Source organism: Vigna angularis, chromosome 5 (genome assembly GCF_016808095.1).
Source record: "Vigna angularis cultivar LongXiaoDou No.4 chromosome 5, ASM1680809v1, whole genome shotgun sequence".
Lineage (NCBI taxonomy): Eukaryota > Viridiplantae > Streptophyta > Magnoliopsida > Fabales > Fabaceae > Vigna > Vigna angularis.
Window position 1 is genome coordinate 40,768,762 of NC_068974.1, and position 12,012 is coordinate 40,780,773.

At 31.7% G+C, this 12,012-nt stretch overlaps 3 protein-coding genes across 4 annotated transcripts; 1 reads left to right on the forward strand and 2 right to left on the reverse strand.

The window, feature by feature from the left end:
• The first annotated feature begins 477 nt into the window (after positions 1-477).
• On the forward strand, positions 478-3,270 carry LOC108340154 (protein BEARSKIN2). The gene is made up of 3 exons (XM_017577373.2): positions 478-715; positions 1,839-2,116; positions 2,243-3,270. The coding sequence occupies exons 1-3, from the start codon at positions 553-555 to the stop codon at positions 2,888-2,890; spliced, it is 1,089 nt and encodes a 362-aa protein (XP_017432862.1). The 5' UTR covers positions 478-552; the 3' UTR covers positions 2,891-3,270.
• Positions 3,271-5,709: 2,439 nt separating this feature from the next.
• Positions 5,710-8,414, reverse strand: LOC108339955 (probable beta-1,3-galactosyltransferase 8). 2 transcript variants are annotated; one of them, XM_052877882.1, is made up of 10 exons: positions 8,328-8,414; positions 7,841-8,082; positions 7,464-7,685; positions 7,320-7,384; positions 7,024-7,205; positions 6,692-6,949; positions 6,518-6,605; positions 6,296-6,421; positions 6,095-6,204; positions 5,710-6,008 (listed from the first exon to the last, which is right to left on the reverse strand). In XM_052877882.1, the coding sequence occupies exons 3-10, from the start codon at positions 7,614-7,616 to the stop codon at positions 5,860-5,862; spliced, it is 1,131 nt and encodes a 376-aa protein (XP_052733842.1). In that variant the 5' UTR covers positions 7,617-7,685; positions 7,841-8,082; positions 8,328-8,414; the 3' UTR covers positions 5,710-5,859. The 2 variants fall into 2 exon arrangements, with proteins under 2 accessions (XP_052733842.1, XP_017432673.1); XM_017577184.2 differs by lacking the exons at positions 7,841-8,082; positions 8,328-8,414 and having other exon boundaries at positions 7,464-7,711.
• A 2,420-nt stretch (positions 8,415-10,834) lies between these two features.
• LOC108339507 (dehydration-responsive element-binding protein 3) lies at positions 10,835-11,640 on the reverse strand. Its single transcript, XM_017576633.2, has one exon. The coding sequence runs from the start codon at positions 11,485-11,487 to the stop codon at positions 10,960-10,962; it is 528 nt and encodes a 175-aa protein (XP_017432122.1). The 5' UTR covers positions 11,488-11,640; the 3' UTR covers positions 10,835-10,959.
• Positions 11,641-12,012: the final 372 nt, after the last annotated feature.

A 12,012-nucleotide genomic window follows, 5' to 3' on the forward strand; every position in this document is an offset into this window, starting at 1 on the left:
CACAATATTATTATATTACAAACTAGGGTTTTGACTAACGTTATCATTCTCTAACCACAATAGTTATGTCCATTTTGCTACCTAGTTATGTCGGGTTTGCGTCAGCAGAATAGGTTTTTTTTTTCTCTAAAGTCGGAACAAAAGCGATGTTTTTACTTTGGGACGTGAATTTAACGTAGGTTAATTACTACGGATAGGGAAGTGTAGCTTACGCTCCCCAAACGCTTGTGGGGGAAACCCTACGAAAAATATGAAGAAATTATCGAAAATAATAAAAAATAACAATCATACTGGTCACATTCATTCCGTAAACTTGCTTTTTACGATAGGTAGCTTTAACCACTCCCGTCGGCGTAGTCACCGGCCGTCAACCCTTTCTATATGGTCACAGTGTGTGATGGTGGCGTTGACAACCAAGAAGGTATATAAGTGCCATGCTTGCAACACCACGTACGAATTGATTGCTTAGTTCTTCAAATTAATTGAGTTCAAAGAGAGAGAGAGAGAAGCAGCTACTTTTGAAGTGATTGAGAGCTTGAGTTTGGAGATTAGATGGCTTCCTCTAATGGTGGTGTGCCGCCGGGATTTAGGTTTCATCCGACGGATGAAGAGCTTCTTCATTACTACTTGAAGAAGAAGGTCTCCTTTCAGAAGTTTGACATGGATGTTATTCGAGAGGTCGACTTGAACAAGATGGAGCCTTGGGATTTGCAAGGTAAATTAAAGTATCTGTAGGATATGTTTGGTTGTTTTCTGTATGGTTCGATTACCTTTCTGCATGCTCTTTTCCTGATATTTCAATCTTTATACTACAAATACATTCTTAAAATAATGCCAATTTTCTTTTCCGTTTCATACTTTCTATGTTCCCATAAGCATGAATTTCGATTTTTAAGGAACATGACTAATTCATATGTTTTTGTTTGAAGGTAATTAAATAGATAAACATAAAAGTTTTTCGTCATTCTTTTAGTTGAATAGCAGCAAGCTTTCACTTGCAATATATTTAGTTATGTTTAAATTTCTCAGACTTTAAATAAACACAGCGTTCTGGTTGAATTATAAGACTTAATATATACATGTTCGATTATGATATAAACGTCCTATTCCTGGACAATTGTGTGAAATTTATTTTGTAATTGAATCTTGAAGCTGTTATCAGATATCAGATGCGCGATGAAAGTATGTGATTCTTCTTGAAAGATATATATATATATATATATATATATATATATATATATATATATATATATATATATATATATATATATATATATATATATATATATATATATATATATATATATATATATATATATATATATATATGTTTAGTCAAATAAAGCAGAAAGGATGAATGCTTATAAGGATAAAATAACTGTGTCAAATTTAATAATCTTTAAGATGGTCGCTTACTGTTAAAGACAATACCATGTCACCTTGATTTCTACAATGATAATAGTGAATAAAGGAATAAAAGTAATGTCACACGCACATTCTATTACTTGTTTTACGCAGTACCGTCACTCTAATTCTTTTTTCGTGCCTTCATAGGATGTTACTTAAGTACATGTAAAACGATTTTGTTACTGATATGATGATTGCCTTTGTCCTAAAATAAATGAATCTGAAAACTCTAAAATGCAAAAGACACCGTTTAGAAAATCAAGCAGTTTAGATTATAAAGAACATCATTACTTAGTTGATCACCTTTCCTATGACACTGATGAGCCTCTCATGTTCTCAATTCTCTGGCACTTCATCTGTTGAGTTGTTTTCTCTCTTTCGAGATTTTTTATTTTGACTTCTGATTGTGTGAAATTTATCATGACGAACAGAAAGATGTAGAATTGGATCAACTCCACAGAACGAGTGGTATTTCTTCAGTCACAAGGATAGAAAGTACCCTACAGGTTCAAGGACTAATAGAGCAACGAATGCAGGGTTTTGGAAAGCAACAGGAAGAGACAAGTGCATTAGGAACAGCTACAAGAAGATTGGAATGAGAAAAACCCTTGTGTTTTACAAAGGAAGAGCTCCTCATGGACAAAAGACCGATTGGATCATGCATGAGTATCGTCTAGAAGATGCCAATGACCCTCAAGGAAGCGCCAACGTATATATATCTCTCTTTCCCTCTCTCTCACTAATATCGATTTCATACTGAATTATCCTTCAAAAAGTTTCTGCATAGTATTTTTTTTTTCTCTCTCTAATGATATATGTCTGAATGTATTTGTAGGAAGATGGGTGGGTGGTGTGCAGAGTGTTCAAGAAGAAGAATTTATTCAAGATTGGAAATGAAGGTGGGTCTACACATAACCCAGATCAACAAATGAACAATTCCTCAAGCACTAACGGACGCTCCTTCATACACAGAGAAAACCATTACTTGCTACACCAACACCAAAATCATAGAAACTCACCAGGGCTCGAGCTTGATAAGCCTGAGCTCGCTCTCCATTACCCACACTTGCAAAATCCCCAATACTCACTGTTCCAGTCCCAAAACCTTCTTCAAACCCAAAAGCCTATGGTTTTTGACTACTCATATGCATCATCTCTACCTTCGGACACCCCTGTAATGGCAAAGCAACTTATGGGAAACCCTAGGGAGTGTGAGAGTGGCAGCGAGGGCCTAAGATATCAAGTTTCAGAGTCTGGCATTGAAGTTGGATCGTGCGAGCCAAATCAAGAAGTGGGTGGCGGAAGAGGTGAAGGAATCAACGAATGGGGCGTTCTTGATAGGCTAGTTACCTCCCATCTCGGGAATGAAGAATCAAACAAAGGGGTGAGGTTTGAGGAGACAAACCCTCAGTCTGTGCATCAGATCAACCAGCTTTCGTTACGGGGAGAGATGGATTTCTGGGCCTATGGAGGAAAACAATGAACTTCCCTTTCTTACTGAGTTTTTCGGTATCGTCTCGTTTACTGAGTATCAACAATACACTGATGATATTTTAGTGTCAATCAGTGTATTTGGAAGATACAGTAAAAGAACAACCTAGAAAAACTTAGCACCTTTACACTCAGATCAACTAAACAAATTAATGTGTTAGGGTTGGAGATAATTAGATGCCTCTAATCATTTTAAAATATGGATCAAGAAGATATTATTTTTATATTTATTGTCCTATACTGGTTTCAATTGTTTATGTTCGAAGACATCGTTAATTGTAATATTTCAATGCATTTGTTTCTCAAGTACTACAATTGAAAACAAATGCAATTATGGTGGTGTTCATTAATTGTATGTCTAAGATTTGATTATTTGCAATTTTACAAATTATACAAATTTGGTGAATCTCACATTTTATGTTAACAAATTTATCCCTTTAATTTTACGATTTTCACTAAATATTAACAATTATAACGCGTTTCTAAAACTTCTCGTATAATAAGGACTTTTCTACAAATTTCAGAAATTTTATTTGTAGTTAACAGTAATTTAACATATCCAAAATATTTCTGAAAACATAATTTATTGACAATTGTGTGTAACGAGCAACATGGATAATAATAACATATTCGTTGTCTTTGTAAAAATCTATTCTACTCACTCCGTCGTCGCACAAGTGTTCCTTATATAAATAAGTACGGATAAGAATACATCAATATATAGTTCTTTAAGTATTAACTTTAGAAAAAGTAAAATAAAATTATAAATAAATTATTTTAAAGAATAATATATATTTTTATAAAACAAACTAGTTTTAAATCGGTGTCTATGTACGAGTTAGTATTTATTTGAGTGTTTCTTTAAAAAAATGTAGAGGTTCAAGAAAGAAGTAATAAATATTTTTAAGTTTATAATTTGGTTTTGAATAAAATCAATGTTAAAAATAATTTATAGATTTAGAAAGTAAATATAATAAATAAATAGTAGATTTTGTAAAATCATAAATAGTAGAAATATATAAACTTAAAAGGTCACTATGCACGTAAGAGTTTTGGCACATGTTATTTTAGGAATTCTATTTTGATTCTTTAACAAAAAAATATTTAGATGGAGATAAAAGATGTACGACTTTAGGTTTTGGTTATAATTGAAGTTTATTATTTATTTTATGTTTTGGCTCTTTCTTAAGTCAAGTCTATTCCTATTTTTTTATTTTTAAAAAATTATTATTTCAATTACTTCCCGTCTTCACTTTTCTAGCATTTTTCACATACAAAACCAACAAACAGATTCACCGTCATCTTCTCACCTCACATTGAAAAAAGGTATGAAAAAAAATACTTGGATTAGGAAGGAATGATTATGAAACAAAAAAAAAATGTAAGAGAAGAAAACGAAAGTCTTGCCGATTTTGAAGTGGGAAGAAAAGGAAGGCTTGTAGTGACGATATGACGATACAATTTGCTTCGACGATAAGGAAGGGAAGAAAGAGAGGAGAGTGAAGAGTGACAGCGAAAACGCCAACGTGGTTCATATTTGACAATAAGGAATGAAGAAAAATATCTCAATTAGTGAAGAAGTGATGCAGCGATGCAAATGGAATGCTTTGGTGGGAATGTAAAATTTGCAAAATTTTAATCCTGTGAGACGAATAGGCTTTGATTGTTTAAAGAATAAAAACTATAGTTGTCCAAATATTTTAAAAAATGCCATCAGTAACATTTTTGAAATTATTTATAAAAATATATGCTTCGGTTATTTAAATAACGAAAGACTAGTTAGGGAAAAAAATTGAAAAGTACCAAAACATTTTGAAAGATTTCATTTTTTCTTAATGAGATGAGTCTAACAATGTAAATGAGATGAGTGTGTCTATATATTAATTAGACATGTATATATCTGATATTGAAAACTTTTATTGTAGCGTAGATTTTGATATATGAAATTTTGATTAGGATTTTATTTATTGATTCAAAATGATTATAAGTTGAAAGTTATATAGTTTTGACGTTATTCCTAACATTTTGTAAATTAAATTTCAGGAAAATAATTATCAAAAGTCTAACAAAAGTAAAAATTTTCACAAATTTTTATAATATTGTTGTTAATTCGATCAAATTAATACTAAATTATATCATTCTTATTAAATAATATATATTTTTTAAAATTAGATTTATCATTATTTATCTAAATATTATTATTCAAATAATTATTATCTTAAATTTTAAAAATAATAAGTCTGAACTAATTTGATGGTATTATCATTATTAACCAAAGTAAAGTTTTTTAATTGAAAACTTTTGAGGTTATTTATAGTAAATTGAACAAAATACAATCTCAATTAAACTTTAAGATGACTAATCACGTTTATTCTTTTATCTTTTTATAAATTAAAAATTTAATTAACTAAAAATAAAATTTTGATTAATTCTAGTTATTCAATGAAATTTAAAAATCTTTAAACTCATGATTATTACACACATAAATTAATACACTTTACTAATTAATTACAATGTAAAAATTATTAACTTTACTTGATTCAGAAAAAAAAAACATAGATAAAATATGAACGAAAACCATAATTAAAATAACAAAAAATTTATTTCATTCTAACTTCAAAATCTATGATAAAATTACAGTAGTATCAACCTGAAAAACTTAACACCTCATTAAATATATATATATATATATATATATATATATATAAATTGAAGACACGACATTATCATTAACCCGAAACTGATAAAGTAAATGTTTATAGATGTTATAGAACGAATTCTATAATATGGAAGGGAAAACTAGATTATATATTGAAAAAAACAAAAATAACTATAGTGTATTTTGGACGAACAAGTATCCAGAACAAAACTAACAATTTCCACTAAAGAAATAGAAAATGCATTAAATTTCTCCAGATGCAAAATACTAAAGGTATAAAATTTTGTGTATGAAATAGAGAATCAGAGTTCAATGTTCCAAACAACTCCGTGTCCCTCTCCGCAAGCTTTGTGTATCTCTTTCATTCTCTCCACCGACTTACAGATACCACTGCATGACCAATCAAACGATGCCACACACACATTCCCTGTCCTTGCCTTCCAATCACAATCTATGTTCAACATAACCATGAAATTACTTTCATAACATTACAGAAAACATAGTTTCTTAACATGCGAACTACGTAGGAAAACGTACCTGGTGGGGTTCCGCAACACATGGATCGTTCATCCACATGTTCAACTTCCAGGCCCAGTAACCAGGAACCTAAAGATACGTCTTCATTGGCATATTTGTGCAATATTGGCCTGCAATGTAAGATCGAACGTGATTCTCATAAGTTAAAATATACTTCAAGTCTTCATCTCTGTGTAGAATTCGAAAGAATGATGAAATCACCAATTGATGGATATATAAGTGGCGAGATCCTTGGAAATGGCATATATTTGGCCAGTGGCGTGCCTGAAGTACTTGTTTCCTTCCTCTCCAAACTTCCAGTGCTCAGCTTCGTGATACTTTACTCCTCTGCCATACATGTTCAAACAAGATTTTGAAGAAATAATTGATTCATGGTTTAGAAAAGGACCATTTTGGCCACAATGTAAAAGAGAATAGCCTCACTTTTGATATAGAACAGGACCAGATTTCATGCAACCAATGTAAACCCTGGGTCTTGATCGGTACTTGGCAAGTGTGCTCACTAGCATACCTGAATAAACATAGATGCAAATTTTGGAATTAAAAACTTGTCTGACAATTATTGCATTGCATGTTGGCTAAATTTGAAACACATACCTAGATTTAAGTGGACATCATCGTCTACCTTGACGTAGAAATCAGCATCCCACAAAGAAGTGATGGTGGAAAAGTAGAGACGAGTCTTGGTGGATAGCTCATGATAGCCCTCGACGTGGTCTAACCTCAGGAAGTCCTTGTGTTCTGCCTCTTCTGCATCAATTGCTTTATCCAAAACTCCTCCTGGTGTGCTGCTGTGCCCGATCACGAACCTTACAACAATGCCCTTCTCTTTCTCTAGTTCCTTCAACTCATTCCCTGTTTGTTTTCACACATCAAACACATCAACCATATTACATTACATGCATGAACTAGTAGTAATAGAAGTGTACCTCTAGGTAACCATGTTTCGCGTATAGAGTCTCTTCGCCTTTTGCTGCTAAAAGCTGTGTTAATACCAATCACCACAAAAGCCTTTTGTACATTATGCTTTCGAATTTGCTTCCCACCACTCTGGCTTCTCCTACTTGCTGTCAGTTCCATTTCCAACGTCGAAACTGCCTTATCCAGATACCTTCGTTTCACACATGTTAAGTAAAAAAAGTTAAAGTTTAAAATTTAGAAAATGGATTTAAGCATGGAGAAACGACATTGGTGTAATTAAGTGGGAGATTTGTATATATCTTACTTGATAGCTTGGTGAGTCTTCACCACTTCCTCCATTACATCAACAGATCTTCCTTCAATCAGTTTCTGTTAGAAAAACATGAAATTCAGTTTCTTTCTGAACATAGTTTGGAATAACGAAACACAAGAAATTATGTATACGAACTCGCTTGTGATCACAATCAGGTGTGGATGATTGCAGTGTATTTTCATGGTTAGAGGGTCGTGTCCACATCTGGCCACTAAAGAGTGTTCCTGCAAGAAAGCATGCAATGCATACGAACAAAATTGTCTTTCCTGAAGCTGCCTTTCCCCTCATCTTTTCTATCTCAACTGGGTCACGATCCACCGATCTTTGTAAAGACACCACCTTTAACTTGAATTCGTCCTTCAGGAAGGTTTTCAGTACTTAAATCAGATGGGGTTGAAACGCTGAAGTATTATTTGGAAAACAATTCATCATGGGCATATGGGATTTCCCATGTTAATTAATTAGGTCCCAGGAATCAAGTAAATGCAACATTTTAAAGCAACATGGGTTACCGTTTTAAGGAAGAGTCTTGTGATCTACGTTTGTTGATGTAACTGTTAATATTGTGTTGGAACAATTTGATTAAGCCAACTTTCTACACATCATAGCAATGAAATTTCGGTCGTCTTGAGCATATCACGTGAGCATGAGTGGGATGTTCATTGCAAAAGGCAATGAATGTGTGGAGCAAAATGTTTATCTTGCTTTCAAACAGCAAAGAGAGCTAACTTTGATGCTATTTGCCCATCAGGTACTGAACAACAGTTTTGAAATCATTAGCAACTCACAGAAATTGCTATTCTTGAATATTATAAACGAACTTCATTACTAAACTACTTAGCTGTTTCCTTGTTTATTATCAATTTCTAAGATGAAAGGAATCAAATGTTAATAATCTCAAGCAAGTTGTACTTTCTACAATTTAGGTAGCTCAGACAGTATAAAATAAAAGTTGAAATAAGAAATAAATGATGAACAGAGGGCTATGAGTGAATTTACCTAAAAAAGATGTGCTTGGAGAGTGCATGATCATGTCACTTTTGACTGAAAATCCTTAAAATAAAAGAATAGTAACTGTGATTGGAAGAGATGTCTGAGAGTGTGATGTTCCTATCTCTAGCTCTCTATAAATGGCATTATAGTTATATGGTATGTTTTGATTGCCAGAATATTGGTAGTTTGATCATGTGGTTTTGATGATGCAACAAATTGAGGTAATATAACAAGAAAATAACTACATTCCTCTGTTTGTGTGGGCAATCTTTGTAACATCAATTAAGTGTGTACTAAAGTTTTGTTGGCTGTCTAAATAAACTTCGTACGTGTTAAAATGGAGATGAGATAGAGACAGCAACACATCCTACTACAATTCACTGGTTTCATGAATATTCTAGGTTGGATGGAAACATAAACCACAATACACGGTGATTACAATTCTTGTTGCTTTTAAATATTTAAATTCGTAAGTTAAATTACGACCAATGTTTTCAAATGAACAAATCTAAAAGTACAATTAAGTCTGTAAATTATAAAATATTTAAATGACTTACAAATTAAAATTAATTGGTCAGTCATATAGCAAGGTGAAGAAGTGAGGGATACGTGCATAAATAAATTGAATGATTTGGACTTTTAAACTAATCAAATAGATGGGCTCCGAGTCATATGCATACAGAGGCTATTAATTACTTCCTGCACCATATTCTAACACCCTATCGTTTTGGAATTTACTTTTTTGAAAAACATTAAAACAAATCTGAGAATTTTTCAGTAGACAATCACTCCACTTCTATTATGGAAATATTGAACAAGAGGAAAAAATTGAAAGAGAGAATGAGAAGTTACTTTTTCGTGAGATGGAAGATAACCTTTAAACGAAACCACAAAAAAAAAATTCTAATCAAAGTTTGACAGGGAAAAGAGTACCTTGTATCCTTAGTATTTCAAATATTGATTAAATATTATTTATATGAAAGTAAAAAAAAAACAAAAAATATTATATTATTAGTGATTCAATGTCAAGAAGATAAATATTATAAAGGTTTATGCGATTACATATTCTAAAGCGAAAACAAAATACTTTAAAATATTGAAAAGAAGTATAAATAATTAAATGAATGTTTTAAAAATTATTTGATTTAATGAATATTATATTTCTGTTTCCTAAAATGATATACACTATTTGAATTGAATGACACAATGGAGTGGGACAATATATATATATATATATATATATATATATATATATATATATATATATATATATATAAAAGCAATAATATGATAAGAGAAAATGTATTATAAGGATTTCTCTTTCTTAAAACTATTTGATTTAATAAAATTAAATGTTTCTTGAAAATGCAATTTTTCAATGCAATTGCATAAAGAAAAAAAAGTATAATTAATATTATGATAAAATGAAGAGTAGCTTAAGAATCTAAGTAAATTTTGTAAATATTGAACAAGTAAAAATAATTGAGAGAGAAAGTAATAAGTTGTGTGTTTTAGAAAATGAAAAATACCCTTTGAACGAATCAAATAAATTTCATTAATCTAATAAACATAATTTGTTTTATTCTCATGAGTGAGTATATATCTACAATAAATTTAAAGATATAACTAAATCACAATAAAATCGTAAATGTAAGTTGTTAAAAAATAATCGTGTTATCAATTTTAGGATTTTTTTTGGATGGTATCATACCATTTATACCAACCATTTATTTATTTAATTTCAAAATTAGAACTGTAGTTATTGTTCTAATTACCGATTGGCATTGTTACTATATGGAAGTATAGAAACAAAACTTAGAAAGATGTCTCCTACCAAGCATTGCTTCATACTTCTTCTAGGATGTTAGATAGCGATGAGATTGGTTTAGCCCTTCTTAATCCTTGAGCTAATTATCTCTCTATATGTTCCTCACTCAAATGTAAGATGTTAATTATTTGTAATAGCTTGTAAGATCTATGAAATGAAACTATTGTGGTATAATGACAAATATTTTGGAAATATATATCCTGTATAAATTGTATATATTTGTTGGAATCTTAATTGCAAACGATATTAGAGGGAAATGAAAAAACAAAAAGATTATAAAAGAAAAAATTAAGTACATACTTTTTAAAGTTATAGTTTACTTTCTTTTGTTTCTTTCGGGTGAAGTTTTTAAATTATTTGATTTATTAAAACTGATGTCTCTTTTTCTAAAATGTTATACACCATATAAATATAATCGTAAAAGAAAATGTGCAGTCAAAGTTATGAAAAAAAATAATAACTTAGAAATCGAAGTAAATTTTTTAAATATTGAACAATTAAAAAGAAAGTAATAAGTTTTGTTTCATAAAATGTTAACAAAAGATGATATTAGATCCACGTACAAAATTGTTAAAAAACACTAAAATACAATTCTGAATTAAAAAAAAAAAACAAAAATTGTAATTTTTAATTTAAATTATTTAAATAAAAATAGCATTAAATTTTAATAAAGGCGACGTCCATCTAAACACATGCAAGTGATTAGTAAAATTAAGAAGTCTATTTTCAATGTACAGTGGTTTATTAGTTTAGAAGTAGAAAGTGTAGGAAAAAGCACAGAAGAGATGAAATACAATGCCGATTCTGAGATCATGACATGAAAACATCGTCATAGTTGAAATGGAAGAGGTTGTTCCATGAGAAATCTCCAAAAGTCAAGTCCACCCTTAGGGGGCTCATCAGAGGGGCATCTTTCACATCCTCAAACGACATCGTCGAAATCCTGGATTCGTCTCCCAAGTTGTCCAACCAGCTGCTGCTATTGCTGTTGGTGTCGGTACCGAGAGAAGGAGGGTGGAGAGCGGCTGTTGCGGCGGCGGATTGTATGTCTCTCCGGGAGGAGGAGAGAGGGCGAGGAAGGGAGTGGACGAGGTCGGGGAAATTAAGGGTGGCTGATGTTCCTTTCAAGAAGAAAGCGGCTGAGTCATAAGCCCTCGCCGCCATCTCAGGCGACGCGAAGGAGCCAAGCCATATCCGGGTTTTCTGACCCGGCAGCCTTATCTCCGATACGTAACGTCCCCAGCTCCGTTTCCGCACTCCGCGGAATGCAGTTTCCGCCTCCGCCTCACGCCGGCGCTTCCTGGAGCCACCTTTGCCTTCTTCTTCACTGATGCTCATCACCTCAAAACAAGTGTTACCCTCTCTCCCACCACCCCCGAGACCCTTTATTTATTTACTCACAGACTGTGCCCGGAACTGTACGATGAATCTAGCTGGCATTTTCCTTTTCCTTTTACTATGTCACATTCATGATACTCCTCAACGAACACGGTCACTCTGTAATTTACCTCGCTTGATGTTACTGAAGAAGAAACGTCAAATATTTGTTACTACAAGATATTAAAATAATGAGTGTATAAATCTTATTAAATTCATGTAAAAATAAATAAATGGTGCTATCACACAGTAATAATCTCTTATAATATAATCTTTGCATTAAAGAATACTTATAGTCTATTTATGTTTTTTAGAAAATTTAAAATATTTTATGCAACTATTCGGTACTCGTGTTGTACTTTCAGTATTGAAATTCTAGCATAGACACGTTTGACGACAGTAAATTCGATTTCATAATAGAAAAATATTCTCAAACCCATCTAATTTTTTTTTATATTTTTTATACTATTTTTATTTATTTATTAT